The sequence below is a fragment of the Erpetoichthys calabaricus genome, chromosome 1 (assembly GCF_900747795.2).
Source record: "Erpetoichthys calabaricus chromosome 1, fErpCal1.3, whole genome shotgun sequence".
NCBI classification, from domain to species: Eukaryota; Metazoa; Chordata; class Cladistia; order Polypteriformes; family Polypteridae; genus Erpetoichthys; species Erpetoichthys calabaricus.
Genome location: NC_041394.2, coordinates 1,846,520 through 1,867,936, shown reverse-complemented (window position 1 = coordinate 1,867,936; position 21,417 = coordinate 1,846,520). Strand labels below are relative to the sequence as shown.

General features: G+C 38.3%; 1 protein-coding gene across 1 annotated transcript in view; it reads right to left on the bottom strand.

The window, feature by feature from the left end:
* Positions 1-772: 772 nt before the first annotated feature.
* LOC114665670 (protein Smaug homolog 2) overlaps positions 773-21,417 on the bottom strand; it is a 173,141-nt gene continuing 152,496 nt past the window's right edge. Inside the window, exons 10-13 of the mRNA XM_051934022.1 lie at positions 19,590-19,788; positions 16,278-16,404; positions 11,798-11,881; positions 773-6,779 (exon numbers count right to left, since the gene is read on the bottom strand). Coding sequence (XP_051789982.1) covers positions 6,751-6,779; positions 11,798-11,881; positions 16,278-16,404; positions 19,590-19,788 — 439 coding nt within the window. The 3' untranslated portion in view covers positions 773-6,750. The remainder of the gene's footprint in view (positions 6,780-11,797; positions 11,882-16,277; positions 16,405-19,589; positions 19,789-21,417) is intronic.

Below are 21,417 nucleotides of genomic sequence, written 5' to 3'. Positions count from 1 at the left end.
ATGTATTTATGATAAAATATTGTTTAAAACTTTAATGCTTGTAATGATTGAGCAAATGTTATTAATTTTTCCTCATTCAAGTCTATTTTCAAATGGGTTTGAGAGATGCATATGAAAGTTGGTAACTTTAGAGAACAATCATTGTTTTTATTGTACATTTTAAACCATGCTTATTTTTGCTGTTTTTTTGTGTGTGTGTATGTAAGTGTGCACACATCACACAAATATAATTTATTGTCCTCTTATTACTTCTATATATAGTGAGCTGTGGTGTGAGGAAGGTGCTGTATAAATAATAAATTACTATTATTACAGTGTTGCTATTCTGTGGCACAAAATGATCCATTGCTAGGGGCATGATGCATTAGGTTGCATTCTGTGACATCACCAACATGATTTGTTTTTACGTTGCTATCATTTGCTTCGTGGAATCCAAGAGTGTGTGAAAATTCTTCTAGGACTCTGCAGCTCTCTCTTACTACACTGTCTAGTATTTTTTTAATTCTTGCTCGTCTCTTCCTGACATAATTTGGTTTTAACAAACAATCAGTTTGCTGTCTTTGGGATTTCGGCATATGTTGCTTTTCAGTTTGCATTAATCTTTCAACTTATTCCCAAGAGCCTTGAGACTTTAGAACTGGCTGTCGCTTTAATAAGTTGAAAAAAAAAAAAGACAAGTTTACTCACCTTTAAGGAGCTTTCTTCATATTTCCATAGGAGCAGACCATCTACTTCCGTGACATTGGTTATCAAAAGGAAGCACAGACAGACCTTTCTTAAATAGGTTGGATCTTTTTAATTATATCATCTGCATGCAGCTGTAAGGTATATAAATAATTCTGAATAATGAGGACAGAGCTCTGTACCTGAAGCCAGTACAAAACACAACATAAAGCTGCATTTACACAGAAGGGTGTTTTTTTTCTTTTTAAATAATGGAAATCAACAAACACTAATATTCAAGGCCCCCCCCCCCCCGCATTTACCCACCCCTAGTATTAGTGTTCCTAAACCTTTGGAAGAAAAACAGCAGTAGAAAGAATGAAAAGCCCATTTACAAACATGTTGCTCTAACATCTTCTATGCAAAAACATTGAAGTCTGCTAAAAGAAGAAATATGATGTTAAAACCTTTCTTGCTTTGGTTTAATTATGTTCTCTAAGTTAAGTGAAGTCCAGTGATGGTACATCAATGTATAGTGCCATCATTAACCTGCACTTTGTCTATAACTAATGGCATCCTATTATCCAATCATACGTAATTAAAGGAAAATAACTAAAACCCAGGAGAGTAAGTCTCTGTCAGAGAAGCTATCTGGCTACAGAGTTTCAATTCATGTTCACAGTTGTGTGGTAAAGGACTGATAAAAAAAACACAACACACTTTGTCACTGGTGGGGTCATCTTAACAACAGAGGAAACATGACTGGCGAAATTCTGAGTTCACTAAGTAAAAATGTCTGCAATTAAGCAACCCTTCACCTGGAAATGACGATTTTGAGAATTCAAGCGCTCATCAGATGACCCAGGGCTGCCATTCTCTCACTTAATTTACTCATCATATGAATTCATTCTAGTATAGTGTTCCACTCTGATGACCCTAGTGAGTGCCATTCATTTGAGGCATATTTTAATGAATGTGATATTTCACTTGAAGGTAAAATAATAGTGACTTTTTGCACAATTAAGAGTGGTGTTCTGCTGAAACCTGGTGAAGGAGGGAATGTTTTAGATAATGTACAATGAAACCTTATTTTGTAATGAAAAGGTATCAAACAACATGCAAGAATCCACAAACTGATAACCTGCCATGAAATGAAGGACATAACAACAAATCAAGCAATATAAAGCTGACATATATGAATGTGTGAAAAGCAAAGAGTCCAACAATGAGAGACGGCATCAACAGAGAAAAGGGAGTCAAAGGACTGATGGAACGACAACCCTCATTTACAGCTGATACAGCCACACACAGTAAACAAAGGAGGAGATGCCACAGTTGACTTTTCATGCTTACAAAGCTGTTGTTTCAAAGAGTCCAAAGGTTCACACAAATACCCTCCCACCCTCCCAATCTCATCGTCAGAGAAGCAGTGTCCCAAGTGAACACACACTCCTGATAATTCCAAAACAGAAAGCCATGCCCTAGAGCTCATTTTCTCAATTCTTACAAGTTGCATTAGTGTCAATGTAAAGGCAGCTTGAAGTTCCCCCCATTCTCCTCCCACCCCACCTTAGGTACAAACAATAACAAAATAAAATTACAAAATAAGCACAGCTTTTACATAGAAAAAAAAAAGACTAATACTTTTATGCTCACTTGCCTTTACAAAGCAAAGCAAAAACAAACCAAGCGACTACACAATAGTTTTGTAATGTACTCATGGTTACCAGCCATAGCAATAACAAAAGTTATTTTTAATAAAATGTATCTAAAATAACATATCTATTTTTTAAGAGGACCTTTGTTTTTAATTTTTGTAGAAATAAATAGCTAACTATTGTCTCCATACATACTTTGCAGGTGTCTCCTAGTGAATGTTTTATACTTCCATCTTTTGCTTTTACCAAAAATTCAATTTCATGAAGGCAATAACTGCTGGGGAAAACACACACACAACTTTGTGCAGTACAAAAGCAGCCAGAAAGATGCATTTTTAAAATGTTTTGAGATTTCATAGTTGAACATATGACTAAGTGGAACACAAAAACCAAACCCTTTCTTTTCAGCAAAGGGCCTGCAACACACAAAATCTTAAACCTGCATGCCTGCTTTTACACAGAAGTGAACTCAGCCTCTCTCTCCCTCCTGCTATGTCGTCTGTGCCAATTTCTGCATTTAGAAACTGATGAGGATGGTCTGGAGTCAATGAGGTAGTTGTAGGCATCACACCACACACACAAACACACTCGACGGTCACAAGTAGCCAAAAATAAAGAAATGTTTTAAGGGAACACAAAGGAGCTCCTCTTACCAAGGAGGAGAAGCTGGCAGCGGCCTGGCAGTTTCACAGCTTTTTTACCAATGGCATTTTCAGCTTTTATTTAATCTACTATTTTATTCCTGTCTCTGGCTTTGTGGAACTATTCAGACACATTGTCTGGCTCAGACTCCCCTATGGCGGAGAAGATATAGAGAATGAAGAAAGAAGAAGTGAGCAAACTGCTCTAGTGTCCCGAGCTCAGGCAGAGACTTGCTGCCATTGGAGTTCAGTGTGTTATGGAAAAAATGACAAATGTGAAAAAATCGTGGCTTGTTATATTGAGCAAGAGTGCTACTCACATGCACACACAACAGCGGTCATCTCCAGCAGTCCAGTTATAAATAAAGGTCAGTAGCATATCACAGAGTCAAAGAACTGGGCAAGAAGCTAAGCTGCCCAGAGGCTCCCGGTAGACTGGTTTAGGTGCAAGTTACTTTTCCTTACCAAATTATTTTTATGTTTCACATTTGGTTCTCTTGTCTTTTGCACCCTGTAAAGGTAAATCGGGCCTTCTCTTCACTTGACTGTTTCCAAAGCCCATAAAAGCACTGTCGCCTATCAGAACTGAGACACAGAGGGAGCAGGAGAATTGGTGCACAGTGATGCGTGTGCAGGTTGATTGTGATGTATATTCACAGTTTCATACTCTCTGGTAAGTGAAGGCACTGAGAGCTCTGCTCTGGGTTTAAGGTTCAGAGTGAAATACCACACAAACTAATTGGGCACACCGTGTGTTAGCTGTTGTAAACACTGTTTACTACACTGATCTCACTCTAGGGGACATATCAAAGACTGCAAAATCTACAAGTACATTTGAGTCCATAGCGGCAGTACAACCATCCTGAATTTGCCATTAACGCATATAAAATGTCTATCTGTGTTGCAAGATCAGATGTCCACACACATAAAAAGAAATGATGCTAGTTACCCCAAAAGAATTGTGCAAAACCACAATGAGGGTTCCTGTTAAAAGTAATTAGCATTACACCTGGGGGTGATAGGGGGATAGCCTATGTGTATGAAATACAGACTAAAAAACACGGCTAATGTGGTAACTGGTCTGCAACCACTGAAGCAGAAGTTTTTTTTATTTTTTATTTATTTGCCACTACACAAGACAGAGGTGGGATTAGATGGTGTACGAAAAACAGACTGAACAAGAAACAAAGCCCACAAATGACACGTGTAAAAACAGTAGGTGTGTGTGTCCACAAGGTGATTCCCTCAAATCAACTTGCTGCTGTCTCTCAAAAACTACATTCCTATTCACCTTACACCACCTGACATCTCAACTGATTTCTGGAACTTTGAAATGGATAACAACATTTCCCCTTCACTGATAATAATCTGCTTAAATGCAACTTTTAAAACAAGACATGCATAATAATTTCATGCAACTTCACATTTATGAAGTTTTTATTTGCACATCATGGCTACCTTTCCTCCTGAATAATGGCCAAATGTAAAAGCAGCAGATTTCTGAAATTACCACGCGCAATAAAAATGCAGCAGCAGACATAAAGATATCTAAATTGAAGCATTTAGAGGCTTTTGCATTGGACACTAATGTCTGATTTCATTATTTGTTGCATATGTCATGGAAAGAAATGCAGAAATAAAACAGAGGTACACTTTTGTATAAGATTCTAGTCAGTCATTACACAAATTCTTCTGCCCACAAGTGACCACTCCAATGGCCCACTCCTCTCTATTAAATGGGAAAACCTGAGCATTCAACATCACTACTGCAGTGCAATGAATTGAAGCCTTCTCTTTGCACAGCATCACCTCAACACACAACACCTGTGGACCTCACTTTGACCATCTTAAAGGAAGAGAAAAAGAAAAAAAAAAAAAAAACAAACCCTGACGAGTCAGCCTCTAGCATCCAGTTGAACAGAGGTGGGCACAAAGCTTTAAGCGCTGTTGTGGGGAAGTCACAGATCTGGAAAGATGCTTTGTTTAGCACACATACAAAATGCTTCTGAGATGTAGTTTCTATAGGACTGACACATTCTAATTTATACTGCATCATGTGAGGTGGGCAGTGGGACTGAATAAGAACTGCAGATTTATGTGACAAACAATGCTTCTTTTTAACTGGGTGGATGCTAAATGATGGGCTTCTTGTTAAAACTCAGCTATTAACTTCAACATTTCAGACAAATGCAATCAACAGCTGGCTGAAGCAGTACAGGAATCAGATCCTCCCAGTTTCAAGTGTAGTAAAAAAGCTCAGAGTGAACCCATAGAAAAATGATACGGAAAATGAGGTGACAGGGTGTTCTCCCTGGGCTTCTTTATATAAAACAAAATACACTGGCTAAGGAGAAATCTGTGAACTGAACAGGTAGTTATTTACTGAAGTCTCACCAAAAGTGAAATTGTGTATAGACAGAAACAATCATCTATGAAGATATTGAACAGAAATTTCTTTAAACTGTTCAAAAACACAAAACAAAAATTAATATGGAAAAAGATTTCTATACAATTAAAATAATTTAAAATTCATAATGATGAAAGCATGCCAACTAAACTAATCATCTGTGTAAGGGTTAACGTTTAAGTAACCATTGGGTTCTTGCTACCAAACAAGTACAACTTGCCAAAAAATAACTAACACTGACCTCAGAATTTGACCAGGCAACTGTCATATCAAGTACTGCTCTTTAAAAACATGCACTAAACAAAGATGCCCAACTAACACCACTTTAAGTGTACTCCTTACCCCAGTGGCTTGATGCATCCTACAACTGCAAAAAGAAGATTCAATTCAAAAGTCAATCAACATGCAGTGGGTCACCAGCAAGCCAACAGAATTTGTTTCTGCATAAAGTTTTGATCTCTTATTTTTTAGATTTAAAGACTGAGATGTATTTATACCTAATAACCAAAATTGCAAAGAGGAAAACTGATGTATGGTGATTTGTGTGTGTCAGAAGGTAGATTTTAAAGGGCATGAAACACCTGACTTTAAACTCTACTGTGTAACAAAAAAAATGCGAACTTGTTTGACGTCAAGAAGCCACATCCTAGTAATGAACAAGGGACACATCAGTACAAAGATAGACATTAGGAAAGATGGGCTGAAAACCAAATGCAACCAAAATGCAAACAAGAGTCGGCCTGTTTGGCCTCTGATATCTTTTTGTAATGCACAAATGGGGAAGCACACAATCTGAGGTGAGGAGAAAAATAAATAGAATACTCAGGGTTATCAACTTTTAAAAGCACCATAAACACGTAAGATATTTCACCATATTTAAATGGCACTTGCTCTCTTAACAAGTATGGCCTTGTTTTCCATACCTCACAGTTTATGACCAGCACAATGTACTAACACTGCCAGGAACCTTGGGGCACAGCTGTGGAGATATATATATATATATATATATATATATATATATATATATATATATATATATATATATTTTATAATTACCTCATTTCATAGGAGACAATAATGTATATATTGAATTACTAATCATGTTAAATCAGAGTATTCAAACTCACTCTCTCTGCTGCAGTTTGCTCTTAAATTGTAGTAATCTGTATTTTTATAATAAACCTTAGTTATTAAGTATAATAAAGTAGAAAAATATCAGAGAACATATACACAGTTTTTTTTTCCTTTTCTGTAGTGACCATTTTCTGTACTCTGAAGGGTGAATGTCCTCAAGCTCCTGTGTTGGGCAGCCGTGCAGGACTCAAAAGTGTTTATTTTTATATAAAGTGTAGCTCATTTTCTTCTGTGGGCACCTTCTTTTTTAGATCGTTGACGTCCGATCCATTCCATCTGAAAAGAAATAGATAAATTGTCAACGTATATATAAATGACAAATATTGGGTACTATATAAATATGCCATGTAAAGGGCAGCTTTTTCAAGTTAAATTGTTGACACTGTAGGTAACGTATGCAAAAATGGGAAGCACACAAGACGTTTCATGAAAGACTTTATAGTTGAAGCGAGACTGTAAAAATATCTATCATGCAATGTAACAGCATACTGGGATGTATACCAATAAGATTCGTACTTTCGTAATATTTCCACTTTATCTACAGTGCTAAAACTTACACACTATCAAACACAATCCACAGGAACTTTAAAACTATACATACTAAGGCTTGAAATGTGGCACAGGATGGTGGTTACTCCACACAAATGTAGTAATTCTCTCAAATTCTTAATTTTAATGCACAAATTTCCTGCATGTATTTATGTGGCAAGCAATCAGTCTTGCCTGTTACAAGAATACTTATTTATTACTTAGGACATTTTTCTCCCCACTGTTGACATTTTGCTAAGCTCTTATGTGTAGGATGTCATTTCGTGTGGCAGTTGTTCTTGACCAGAACAGGCAACTGTGGAGTTCATCAATCAGCTCTTGTGGTAAAATGAGATCTTCAGTTGGTTGGTGTGTTTTAAATAAATAAATCCTGCAATTGTATCTTGTATGGGGGCATGATAGCATGGCGAGAGTGTACAATGTGGGAGTGGATGGCCCTGCACTTACTGCACAGGTGCAGGATCGCCCATGGCCGTAACTGGTGCCAGGAGCTGCTGATTGCCGCAGCTGTGCCATGTCTCTGTTTTAAAAGGGGAAGTGTGAGTGTGAGGAGAGAAAAAAAAGAGAAAAGGCGGCAGATCGGAGGTCAAGAGGAAAATGGATTGGCCAGTGACCAAGAAAAAGAAAAGGAGGGTAAAAGCAAAAGGAAGACAGAGTGACAGAGATGAAGAGCGAGAGTGCCTGAGCTTATGGAGTGAGACAGGTAGTCGGGAGTAAGCCTCAAGGCCATGGGAGCTGGAGGCGATGAAAGGGGCATTCTTACTGAGCTCTTTCTTGGGAGCAGGAGCAGCCTGAGTGACGGCATTTCCTCTCAAGGGTCGAAGGTGAGCAGTGGAAGCGATGTGTGGGGCTCGTCGGGTTGCTCTGCAGATGCTGAAGGAATTGCTGCAGGGAACAGAGCCAAGATAAGAAGGTTGACTGCACCCGTCAGCGGGCGTCTCCTCCTTCTGCAAGGTCTGGACAGGATAAGGGGAGGAGATGCCAGGTTATAGGGAAGCATTGGGGCTCACAGTTTTTTTATAGACGGTCTCTGGTTTTTAACCTCATCGTTTGTAAAGGAATATTTATTGAGCTGTTTTTTAACCTCTACTAATTCACTTTTTATTTTAACGGATTATTCATTTAACAAAAACATTGCAATGCACTTTGGAACACTTTTGCTTAGTTGGTTTTTAATAAGAGCACTGAGCAAATTTACACCATCCCCTTGCTTTATGTGTGTTTTGTCTGCATCTGCCAAGCTCATATGGTTACGTTATTGAAAGTGTCGGGTCCAAGAAGCTCCCACACAAGAGTGGGGGCATGGAGCCAACGCACACCGTCACAGCCCTTCAGTGGAGCTGAGCCACACGATGATGCCTAGTATTTAAACTGAGCCTTACAACCTGACTAAACCTAGTTAAACCAAGGGCTAACACAGGTTGAAGAACATTGTTGCACTCAAATCAATGCATAAATTCGGGAAATTGATTTGGATTGTTTAGTGAAATCATACTTGGTTTCGCTCCACTTATTTGATGAAGTGACCGCTGCCAATTCATAGCTGCATTGTGACTAGTCTTACAGACACTCGTAATCATCATTTCTTTAATATGTCTGTGGCAGACTAGCTATCTTTAAATCTGAATAATTAAAATAATAATTAATGACATACAAAAAGATAAACAATGCTCAAGGATAACTTTCATTAAAATTGACTGTAGAATCGGCTGCCAACTCTCAACTCTGAGAATAAGGACATATCAAAATAAAGATGAGAACTTTGTAGGATGTGTTAACTTCTGATGCTATAGTTCACCTTTACATTCTTTTCATAAATGGCCTTTGGCAACAGTTCTCGTAATCTCAAAGCAAACATGTTCACTGGCAAACTCAAAGTCAGTTGTTCTTAAACACATTTACACCAATTCAGAGGAGCAGGTAGAAACAGCCTGCCCTGACAGTACTGGGTACAATGTAGGAAAAGGGCATGTACAGAGTACCAGTTTATTGCAAGGTCCACTCACGTACAGACCCACACTGGGACCATTTAGCCAAACATACAAGTCTTTCAGAAAATGAGCAGAGAACTGGAGTAGTCTGGGGGAAAAAAAAGACACAAGGAGAACATTCAAACTCTGACAATCAGGTGTTTGACCAAGTACTCTGGATAAGTAAAGTGGCAGAGCTAAAGAGTCTGCAGTACTGTGCCACCTAAGCCAAGGATATATTAAGTATAATTATTAATTATTATATTTGAACTAAACTCATATTCTGAAATTTCTTAAATTAACAGTATTCACACACTCAGGCTTAAGATGGCATTCAACTGCTTTAAAGATACTCTGGCAGGAAAAACATTACAGTATAGATGAAAGTATTAAAAAAAAATTTATATTCTTCAAATTTTTTTGCAAGATTGTCTTTTGACTAAATATGTGTGGAAATGTCAAAACAGAAAATTAAATTATTTAGTTAAAAGTTAAAATAGTAGAAATAACTATTTGAAAGATATTTACTCAAAATTTTATACATTTCTGCAAACATCAGAAAGAATAAAGTCTGACTTAAAAAAATGTGAAATATTAATACATAAGTATTTTTTAAACTGGGTCCCTTCTACCCCCACCAACACATTTTCACTCCACCAAGTCAGAAACCCCCAACCCCCCAGTTTTAAAGATGAATTTCAAGCTCTGTGTATGACACATTAGAGGTCAAGTGATTTGCTTGTGGCCATGTTAAGGAACAGAAACAGGAAAGGAACTGGAAAATATAGTTTAGAGGCAGTTCCATACCTGCTATACTACACTACATCAGTTCCAAGCCTACAGGAGCAGCCCAGTTACTATAGAAAAATGTATACTTAAAATTGGTAATCTCTATGTACTACAAAAGTATTACAAGCACATGAGAAAAGTAAATACCATATTTTACTAAGCATCAAGATGTAAGAGTTAAGATTAAAAAGACTTAACGTCTTCATATTTTGTATTATTCTGTATGAGCTAGAAACCACCAATAGTTCATAAGCCAAAGATTGTGCAGAATGTGAACTCTGGCTGTAACTAATAGAAGCAAGCGCCGAGCTAGTAGGGAGTACAGATAGGCCTTGTCAGACAGACATGACGGACAGAGAGGGGTTTGACACCGCCTTAAGTGAGAACGGTGGAATTAATTAGATCCAGAACTAAAGCAGGGGAATGTTAAGAGACACAACGTTTTGTGTGATAAGAACTATAATAAATGTAGAGCTGCACAAGGATGCTCACTCATTGCATCTGTAGCGAGTCTTTATATGTGTAAATCTTGATTCTGCTGCTTATCTTGAGACTCCTAGTGCCTTCATTGGGGCTAAGGGTACCCATGCCTGCCTGCTTTAACATTACATTTACAGTACTGTACTAACGCATGGTGGTAGCAGCATTATGTTTTGGGGATGCTGGTCAATGGCCAAGATTAGCAATCTTGTCAAAATTGAACTGGGTACAATTTATTAAAAAACTAGACAAACAGGTGTTATAGAAATGGATGTTTCAACAAGACAATAATTCAAAGCACAAAGTCCCAGCAACATTGCATTAGCTTTAAATTAGGGAGACAAAACTGATGCAAGCAAGTGGTCCAATACTGAAATCAAACTCAACTAACGTGACACAAGAGGAATGTGCAAATACTGCTCTATCATTATGTGTAACAAAGATTTATTAAGGGATCTAAGGAAGGGCCCCATCACTGTTTATCTGGAAAAGAAAGATATAAAAAGGTCTGAAAAACAAAACACTTTATGAGGACTTAACAGCATAGTGTGCATCTCAGACCCCTTTTAGTTAAGTATAGAAGGCCCAACTACATGCTTTATGTAGCAAGGACCCGCCTTACTTGAAAACTGCATTTGCAAAATTCTCTGTGCAAAGACATCAGGGAAAGCAGGAAGGGGGTTTAGAGTTTTCAGTTTGACTTTGGAGTGTTAACAGTCAACAACATCAAGGTTTACTGCCCCATATATTTAATGCTTGTTAATAAGATTGCAATTCAGTTAGAAGTAGCAGTAAAAAGCAAGTGGATTAGCCCAAAAAAGAAATACAGAGAACACTACCTGGGGTCTCACATTACCTAATGAACTGTCCTGAGTTAGCAAAGGAAATCTGTCAAATGCTGATTTTTTAATATGTTTACTACATTCAGAGATTGTTTCTGAAGGATAGGTGGATTAGCCAGCCTAATGTTATAATCTGAGCATATCAATGTGATGAGGCTTTAATTTGTCTTGCAGAGTATATTGTTGTCCAACTTTATAGTTTTTTTTATAAGTTAACAATGTGAATATTCCTACAAGTCAGAAAATGTTCTGATTTATGTAAACTGTGCCTCTGTTAACTTTTTATAGGTTTCAAGATCTTTAAGTGACCATGCCATACTATGATATCTAATTTTAAAACTCTTCAGAAGAGGTGAAGATGGCCAATTACTTAACCTATGATCAACAATTCTGTATCAACTATACTGTAATGAAAATTAATAATGGGGAAAAAGTACTACAAAGGCCTTGTCATTGTCTTTGTACAATATATTTGTTTATTTCTACATTTATGTTTCTAAGCAGCAACTTGTGGGAAAGGGTTTGGGTTGAAAGATATTTTTGCAACAGGTAACATTAGTTCAGTCTAACTACTGAAAGTGCACAGAATTTAAAGTGAAAAACAAAATTTGTATGTAATTTCATTCACACTGATCACCTAAAAGCAGTAAAACTTACAACTTACCTCCTAATGCATGCTCTGTCATGCTGAGGCACAGTGACTCCAGCGTGGGATTAATTTCCAAATCTGTTCCTGGAACCTGGCATTCTAAGGAAGAGAAAGATAATTAAGTCTACTACTACAGCTTTGTGTAGGTTGTGCAACATGTAGTGGAATGACCAATTTATGATGTGAAAAATTACAATACCCATTCTTGTCAGCCTCTATTATTAACTTAGTTGATTTTTTAAATGACAAAGGCTCTTTATTTCTTTTTTTTTATATCCAGCCCATTACAATATACCTTTGAATTTACAATAAAATTACTTAGAAATGTTTTCGTCATTTTTTTCCTACATTAAGCAGCTGTGGTAAGAGCGGTCCCCGGGTGATGCGGATGGTCCTCACTTAAGTGCACAGGTGAGGAGTCGTGCGCATCCATAATTGGTGCCGGGAGCTGCTAATTGCCACATCTGATCCACATCCCCGGAATAAATAGAAGTGCGAGGCGGCTAGGGGGAAAATGAAGAAAGGAAAGGAACAGGAAAGAAATGGAGGGAGGTTAAGGGAAGAAGAAGGCAGGAGGCGTTGAAAGCCGGTGCAGGAGCAAGCAAGAGAGCAGGCTTGCTGGTAAATGCAGGCAGCTGGAATAAAGAGCCCTACATGAACAGTGTGTGGCCAACACTAGAGGAGGAACAGTTGGAAGTGGTCGCTCCAGCTGAACAGTTTCTAGGAGCTGGAGTGAAAGGCAGTATGGATGACTCCCCACAGAAGGCAACGGGAGTTGAGGAGACTTAGGAGGGTGAGCCTCAGCGTGAGCACCCTGGGCGTTAGGGAACCCAAGTCTCAGTCCGGTAAGGTAGCTGTACAGAGCCGGGGGAAGGAAGACAACCGGACAGAAGGTCAGCTGCACCTGCTCATAGGGTGACTCCCCTGTTGCAGGACCCGTATGGGAGAAGCAGGGGAGCTGCCAGTTGAACGGAGAAGGCATTGGGCTTTTTAAAAAAGGACTGCTTCTAGCCAGTTGATTTTAACCTAGTTTTAAAGGATTATTTATTTTTAATTTCCACTTATTGCAACTGTTTAATGGATTACTTATTTTTGAAATCCTGAAAAACTGTACTATTTATTTGAACAGTGTTTTGTTTTAATAAAAGCACTTTTCTTTTTTGCACCATCCCCTTGCTTCATTGTTATGCCTCACTGCCTAGCTCATCGGTGACATTACTGACGGTGTCAGGTTCAAGAGCTCCCAGAAGCAAGATGGGAGCATGGAGCGAACCCGCATCGTCACAAAGGTGTGTCCCTTCAGGGCTCAATACAGATAAGCAATATAACCCTGGACCGAGAAAATCCCTGTCACTAATCCCTGTCTTCTCTCTTCCACCTGCATCTCTGAGAAGAGTCCCTGTGAAGGCATTTGACCCAGCCCGCTGCACCCAGTGAAGGACACGCTCCCTTCTTGTTGGGACAAAATAAATGTTCCAAAAGAAAGACTTTGCATTTTGGACCTGAGCCTAGTTGAGGACGGAACTCCTGTGTGACTTAAAACCTGTAAGCATTGCCTGTGATTTATTGTTGGAGGATGGATTGGCCCGTTTTCTGTTGTGCCTGTGTGCATACTAACGTCTGCCTTTTCTTTTTCATTAAATGGGGTTGCCTGACTGACACCTCAGCTATTTCCCACATTACATCACCAAGTGGTAATGTAAGATGAATTTCTACCGTTAAGATGACTTCCAATATTTTAACCAATTTCTGAAGGTTCAGTTCACAAATGAAGTTTTATTAAAGCAAGACCAATGATTACTTTCAGCTCTCTAGACAATGTTTGTAATACTTTTCTTTCACAAAGCACACATTTAATGATATTCTGTTTACATGTTAACTGAAAACAGTAATCTTTAAAATGAAGAAGTCAGACATCTTCAAATTGAAACTTTCAATGGATAAAAAAGACTGCAGCTATTTGCATTAAACAGGGAAATGTACAAGTTGCTGATTGAAAAGGTGAACACTGACAGACAGCTTTTTGTGGAGAATCCCAAAAAATGCTGCTAAAAATATATTCACTAGACATGTGGGGACTGGCACATCTAGGGATGGATGAGAGCTGTGCCAACAGCTTCTCTGTGCCTTGCAACTCCTTCACTGAATGTAGAATCTCAATTTTCCCCAAGTGGTATGGTAAAAAGTAAAACTCTTAAGCACATGTGAAAAAAGTCTAAATGGGAAAAGCTTTTAAAAACAATGAAATGAAAAGTATCAAAACATCAAAACAATTACTATAAAGAGCAGAAAATAGTAAAAAACTAAAATCAACGTTTGGTGTGATCTCTGTTTGCCTTTAAAACTATCATTTCTCTTGTTATGCAGTTTTATAAGGAAAATTTCAGGCAGTTTGTCCCAATTCTCTTGTTCCACTTATTCCAGTTCTTGTGCAAACTTTGGCTGTTGTCTTGCTTCTCTCTAGGCTTGTGCTAATAGTTGAGATCACAGGCAACTGACAATTGATTACTGACATCATCAATGAATGTTTTTTTGCCAAATATATGAACCACATTATTAAACATGCAGTAAATACCGTTTACAGAAGACAGTTGTATCCCAACTGACAACAGAGCAGCTGACAACGCACTGTACACACCATCACACTTACACTTTAATCTTTAAATACTTCTTTAGCAGAAAGTATCATAGTTTCTCTCACAAAATGTAGAAATCTGACAACCTCCTTCGTTGTGGGATTCAACATGGTAGATTCACCGGTTTATATGCTTTACATGTCCAAAGCAGTTTATACATGCCTCAGTGCTATTTGGTGGTGTTTGTAGCATGCAAGAAAAGTGAATGATTCATTAAAATGCAGGCAGCTTTTGCCCTGCAGGATCACTGCTCCTCTTGCTACACATTTTCTTTCACAGGCAAAGGTGTATGTTCCTCACATTTTTCCACTTTATCATACATCTGCTGACTTCCAAACCAATGTTAGTCAGTATTTCAAACCACGAATTGGATGCCATCTAAGTGTTTTTGTAGTGTTGTAATGAGGTATCACATAAAAACGCGTATTTTCTTACTTATTTGACACGTCTTTCCTCAATCTGCTCTACATTAACTTCAGAATAGCAGAAGACAAATGGAAACTCATTTCAGGAAATATATAGTTACCGGACTGGCCAAGCAGAGTTGCAGGATTCTGCACATGGTCCGCAATGATGCAACACGTAGGCACATTTCTGAGGAGGTGCTGGTCAGGCTGCGCCATAGGCTACACAGGCTATACCGTAGGCCTGACACAGAAGCATAAATCAGTCTTAATGCTGCAGTTGCAACAGTTTTAGCCAAAGCCACAAGTGTGCTGCGTTAAGGCTAGATGAGTGAATGAAATGAAAACTGGTGAGATACATTGGACTGTTCAATTGCCACTACTACTGCTCAGTCTCCCTGTGCGTCACCTCACATTTTTTTGATATTCGGGAAAGAATGCAGTCTCTAAGGCTGCTGAGAAAGAAAAGATGTCAGATTATTTTGAAAGTATATACACCTGTCAAAAAGCATGTCACAGACTGTGTAATGGTATCCTGCCATTGGTGCTGGCAGTGTGTTTGGAATGAATAAACTATCAGTGAGCCAGCATGTCTAGGAAGAGTGTTACGCTCTTCAATCAACTCTGCAGGAGATTTCCATCATTACAGTGATGCAATCCATGACTCATGCATCCCATTTACCGCTCCAAAAATAATTCAATATAAATTATTACAATCAAAGGGGATGCTAGTTAATTTAAATTAAAGCTAAAACCATGGCCACTTCTTGCTTCTCCCTTCCACGTGCTCATACCATCTCCGTATAGCTTCTCTAATTGTCTTAATGATCTTGACCACTCCTGCTCTTCTCCTAACCTCCTCATTTCGCAGAGAGATGCCATAAAATGACCTCAGAATTCACATTTCATTCCCTTTAAGTTCCTCTTCCACTCTTAATTACTGTCCAAGTCTCAGCACCATATATCAACAATAACCACTGCTCCACCATCACCCAAATATAGTACACAGTTTAATCTACAATAGATGTTCTTCCATCATGAGAACTGCAAGTAACATTTGAATTTTTTGTGAACAAACAGAATATTGTAGCAAAGGTGTGTCTTCAATGAAAGGTAAAAAGTAGTTAAAAGACTACGTGATTTGTGTCTTAATATAAATAAAAACAAAGGTAAAATTTGTTCTTTACAAGTGCCCATGCTTTTTATTACATAATCCAATTCAATGTACCTGATCTTCAACTCCAGAAACACCAGTTTTAAGATGATAGTTTACTGTTAGGCACACAGATCATGCTTACTCACTGCTCTGTTCTCATTTGCCTACAGTGAGAGTCTAAATGGCTAACTTTAAAGTATGAATTTCACTATGCCCAATACATGGGACAACAATGACCCAATAAGACTGAAACACTTTTTTTTTTCTAGGATGTAGCTGAATCAAGGGAAGAAACTAACCTGGCTGCTGGAACATGAGCATGGCTTGGGGGGACGTATGGACGGGTAGAGAGTGTGTTCTCTGGACCGAGCTGCGGCTCTGACTTGGCATGCTGTTGCTCCCTCCTGGGTTGGCAAACCACAAATTCTAGAGAAAGAGATACAAAACAGACAGTTTTAAGATATATTTGCAGCTTTTCCCTGGAAATATCAACAAATGAAAACATAGCTACAGTAATAATGTTTGATGTTAAATGATTAAAACATTAAACCACCAGAATAAATTGGTATTAGTAGCTGAACAAAGGCAGCAATGACTTCAACTATAATCCTGAATTGGTCTCATTAGCAAATTGTTATTCCTTTATTGTTCATACCCCTGCAAATACTTATGATATGACAGTATCTTTAAGGGCATTAGTCATTACAGAGATTGAGGGTCTTCTTTGTCAATAAAGTAGTGAAATATTCTTTTATTTAACCAAGTAATTCGTAAAGACAGGCTCCACGAACAGACTGTTTCTACTATTTGTCAAATCTGTTGAGACAAGTAATGCTGATAATGCTCATTTCCTTCCATTTCCACACTGTCTCAAACATTTATAATCCTAAATAGATTTTTCACATTCAAGATGAAGGAACTGTCACCACCAACAAAATCTTTCCGATCTTGTTTTTTCTATCAAAGAGCAACTTAGAAGGAAAAGCTATATCCTGCTGCAGTAGCCTTCCAGTGTTGTGTTTGCTGATAGTTCCTTCTTGGTCCTATCAGCTGTTACATGAATAGTTGACAACATGTGGAGAAATAGAAGAGTTCAATGTCAGAATGGGAGTGTAACTAGGGATCTGCATGGAGTCATTACTTGCAGTGATTTTTGACACTACCACAGCAGAGCTTAACGCAAAGGCATTGTATTGTCTGGATGATGATGTGGTTATTGAACAAAGTAAGGGGAAGGCCACGAAGAGTGTGAACAAGTGAAATAACATCTTATGTGAATTTCCCATCGGGATTAATAAAGTATCTATCTATCTATCTATCTATCTATCTATCTATCTATCTATCTATCTATCTATCTATCTATCTATCTATCTATCTATCTATCTATCTATCTATCTATCTATCTATCTATCTAAGCAAGTAAGGAATGAAGTTCAGCACAAAAAGGATAGAACAAACATGCTGTAATTTCACTGGGTGGGATGAGCCTCAAACTCCAGTATAATGGTCATGCAACAACTTAGGTTCTAATTGATCTTAACTTGGATCCCAGTGAGCAACACAGAGAAGAAATAAACATTGAAGTAAATAAAAGAATCTGGAAAGTATGGGGAAAATGGTGAATGAGCAGAGTTATCCACAACGGATAGCTGAAAGATGCAAGCATATTTCTGCCTATTCACATCTGTACTCTAAAGCAACAAAGCTGTAGCCATTTACCTATTCAAATGAACACTTAAGCAATAATGCAACAATTCTTCAAATCTTTTCTCCCCCCTATGTACCTCACAATACGCTTCTGTATACAGTGGTGTGAAAAACTATTTGCCCCCTTCCTGATTTCTTATTCTTTTGCATGTTTGTCACACAAAATGTTTCTGATCATCAAATACACTTAACCATTAGTCAAATATAACACAAGTAAACACAAAATGCAGTTTGTAAATGGTGGTTTTTATTATTTAGGGAGAAAAAAAATCCAAACCTACATGGCCCTGTGTGAAAAAGTAATTGCCCCCTGAACCTAATAACTGGTTGGGCCACCCTTAGCAGCAATAACTGCAATCAAGCGTTTGCGATAACTTGCAATGAGTCTTTTACAGCGCTCTGGAGGAATTTTGGCCCACTCATCTTTGCAAAATTGTTGTAATTCAGCTTTATTTGAGGGTTTTCTAGCATGAACCGCCTTTTTAAGGTCATGCCATAGCATCTCAATTGGATTCAGGTCAGGACTTTGACTAGGCCATTCCAAAGTCTTCATTTTGTTTTTCTTCAGCCATTCAGAGGTGGATTTGCTGGTGTGTTTTGGGTCATTGTCCTGTTGCAGCACCCAAGATCGCTTCAGCTTGAGTTGACGAACAGATGGCCGGACATTCTCCTTCAGGATTTTTTGGTAGACAGTAGAATTCACGGTTCCATCTATCACAGCAAGCCTTCCAGGTCCTGAAGCAGCAAAACAACCCCAGACCATCACACTACCACCACCATATTTTACTGTTGGTATGATGTTCTTTTTCTGAAATGCTGTGTTCCTTTTACGCCAGATGTAACGGGACATTTGCCTTCCAAAAAGTTCAACTTTTGTCTCATCAGTCCACAAGGTATTTTCCCAAAAGTCTTGGCAATCATTGAGATGTTTCTTAGCAAAATTGAGACGAGCCCTAATGTTCTTTTTGCTTAACAGTGGTTTGCGTCTTGGAAATCTGCCATGCAGGCCGTTTTTGCCCAGTCTCTTTCTTATGGTGGAGTCGTGAACACTGACCTTAATTGAGGCAAGTGAGGCCTGCAGTTCTTTAGACGTTGTCCTGGGGTCTTTTGTGACCTCTCGGATGAGTCGTCTCTGCGCTGTTGGGGTAATTTTGGTCGGCCGGCCACTCCTGGGAAGGTTCACCACTGTTCCATGTTTTTGCCATTTGTGGATAATGGCTCTCACTGTGGTTCGCTGGAGTCCCAAAGCTTTAGAAATGGCTTTATAACCTTTACCAGACTGATAGATCTCAATTACTTCTGTTCTCATTTGTTCCTGAATTTCTTTGGATCTTGGCATGATGTCTAGCTTTTGAGGTGCGTTTGGTCTACTTCTCTGTGTCAGGCAGCTCCTATTTAAGTGATTTCTTGATTGAAACAGGTGTGGCAGTAATCAGGCCTGGGGGTGGCTACGGAAATTGAACTCAGGTGTGATACACCACAGTTAGGTTATTTTTTAACAAGGGGGCAATTACTTTTTCACACAGGGTTTGGATTTTTTTTCTCCCTAAATAATAAAAACCATCATTTAAAAACTGCATTTTGTGTTTACTTGTGTTATATTTGACTAATGGTTAAATGTGTTTGATGATCAGAAACATTTTGTGTGACAAACATGCAAAAGAATAAGAAATCAGGAAGGGGGCAAATAGTTTTTCACACCACTGTATATTTTCTTCTGTCACTTTCTCTGCAATTCATTTCCACGCTTACTTTATTATCCATTTTCATGCAAAACTCTACATTAGGAATACATTCACCCCAAATTTTTTTTTTTGTAATCTTCCACCTGGGCATGTCATGGTACAGTACATGTAGACACCCTTTACAATTTGAACACAACATTTGTGAATACAATTACTTACCTGCCTGCCCTGCCCTCCAAGAGCAGGACTAGTTAATGTGTGCCTAGGTGAAGCACCCCCAATGCCAGAAGGACTCATGAGGGCCATACGATTGGGTGGCAGCCCACGGGAAGGCATTTGAAACTGTCGTTGTCCTCGGCGTCCTAACCCACCTCCCACAGAGCCTGCTGTAGGAAGAGAATTTGACCCATATGTCCACCTGGTAACAAAAACAAACATTCAAGTTTAAAAGAAGCAGAAGAAATGATAACAAAATATTCCGGCAAAACAAACCAGACTTTTGATATTGGAATTTCAAGATTCAGACTAAAACAGCTTCTAAAAATGTTATGCATTGGCTATAAAAAAAAAATATTCACGCCCTTGGAAGTTTTCACATTTTATTGGTAAATAAGACTGAGTTACAAAAGACTTAATTTAGCTTTTTAACGCTGCTCAACAGAAACATAAATCTTCAATGTGGAAATGAACACAGAAAAAAGATGACTGGAAAGTAATCTAAATGATTTACAAATATAGCAGACCTGAATCATCACTGGTGCAGCCAATTGGTTTTATAAGTCGCACAATTAGTTAAATGGAGACCACCACATATGTACCTGTATCTGGAAGGTCCAGCTTGTGGCGAGTCAGTATCAAGGCATAAACTATACAATGAAGACAAAACAGCACTTTAGGCAATCCATGAAAAGGTGATTGAAAAACACAAGTCAGGTAATGGAGACAAGAAAATTTCCAAATCACTGAATATCCAATTAAATCAATCTTTAAGAAATGTAAAGAGTACAATTGTTATAAATCTGTCTCAAGCATGTTGTCCACAAATACAAAGAAGATGAGTGAAGGAGGCCACAAAGAGACATATGAAGGAGTCACAAGCTAGTGTCTGAGATTGGAGAGAATGTGTGTTCAACAACTGCTGCCCTTGTGTTGGACCAGTTACAGGTTTATGGGAGAGTGACAACGAGAAAGCCACTGTTTAAATAAATAAAAATGCACAACATCTGGGCCAGAGTTTGCTCAAAGGTACAAGGGAGACTCTGAAGTCAGCTGGAAGAAGGTTCTATGGTCTGATGAGAACAAAGCTTTCTGACCATCCAACTAAATCATAATGTTTGGCATAAGCAAAACAAGGCAAATTATCCAAAAAAAAAAAAAAAAATCCCCACAATGAAGCATATTGGTGGCGGTATCATGCTGTTGGACTGCTTCTTTGCAGCAGGTCCTGAAAGGCTAGTGCTGCAAAAAAGAGAGACTTCCTTGGAGAAAACATAATGCAAGAAAGATATAATCCCAATACACAGAACACACAGAGTTTTTTTCCAATAGAAATAGAGGAGCAGTGCAATGTACGGATGTGCAAAACTGATGGAAAAGTTTCCACACAGATGCGAGGCAGTAATGCTCCCAAATGTGCATTTACTGAAAACTTATGCAGTCAATTTATATTTGAAATTAATTTAAACTGCTATGCAGTGTCTTGTTTTAACTTTGACATTAAAAGGTTCTTTTTCTGTTCATCAGTGTCAAAAATGCAAATTAAATTCACTGTGCTTCAATGTTGTAGAATAATAAAGTGTGAAAACTTCCAAGGGGTTGAACACTTTGTTTAGGCACTGTACAAGGTGTGGCATAAATGCAAAAAAAGTATTTTCACTATACTCTTGTACGTGATGTGTTCTGTTCAGTCTACAAATTCACTCTATACTCATTAATGGACAGCAACTGCCATTAAGTCTGAAGCAGTACTAAGTTGTAACATTTACTAGCACACTGTGTTATGCTAAACACACAGCTTATTATGAACAGATTTTTTAAACTGCAAATT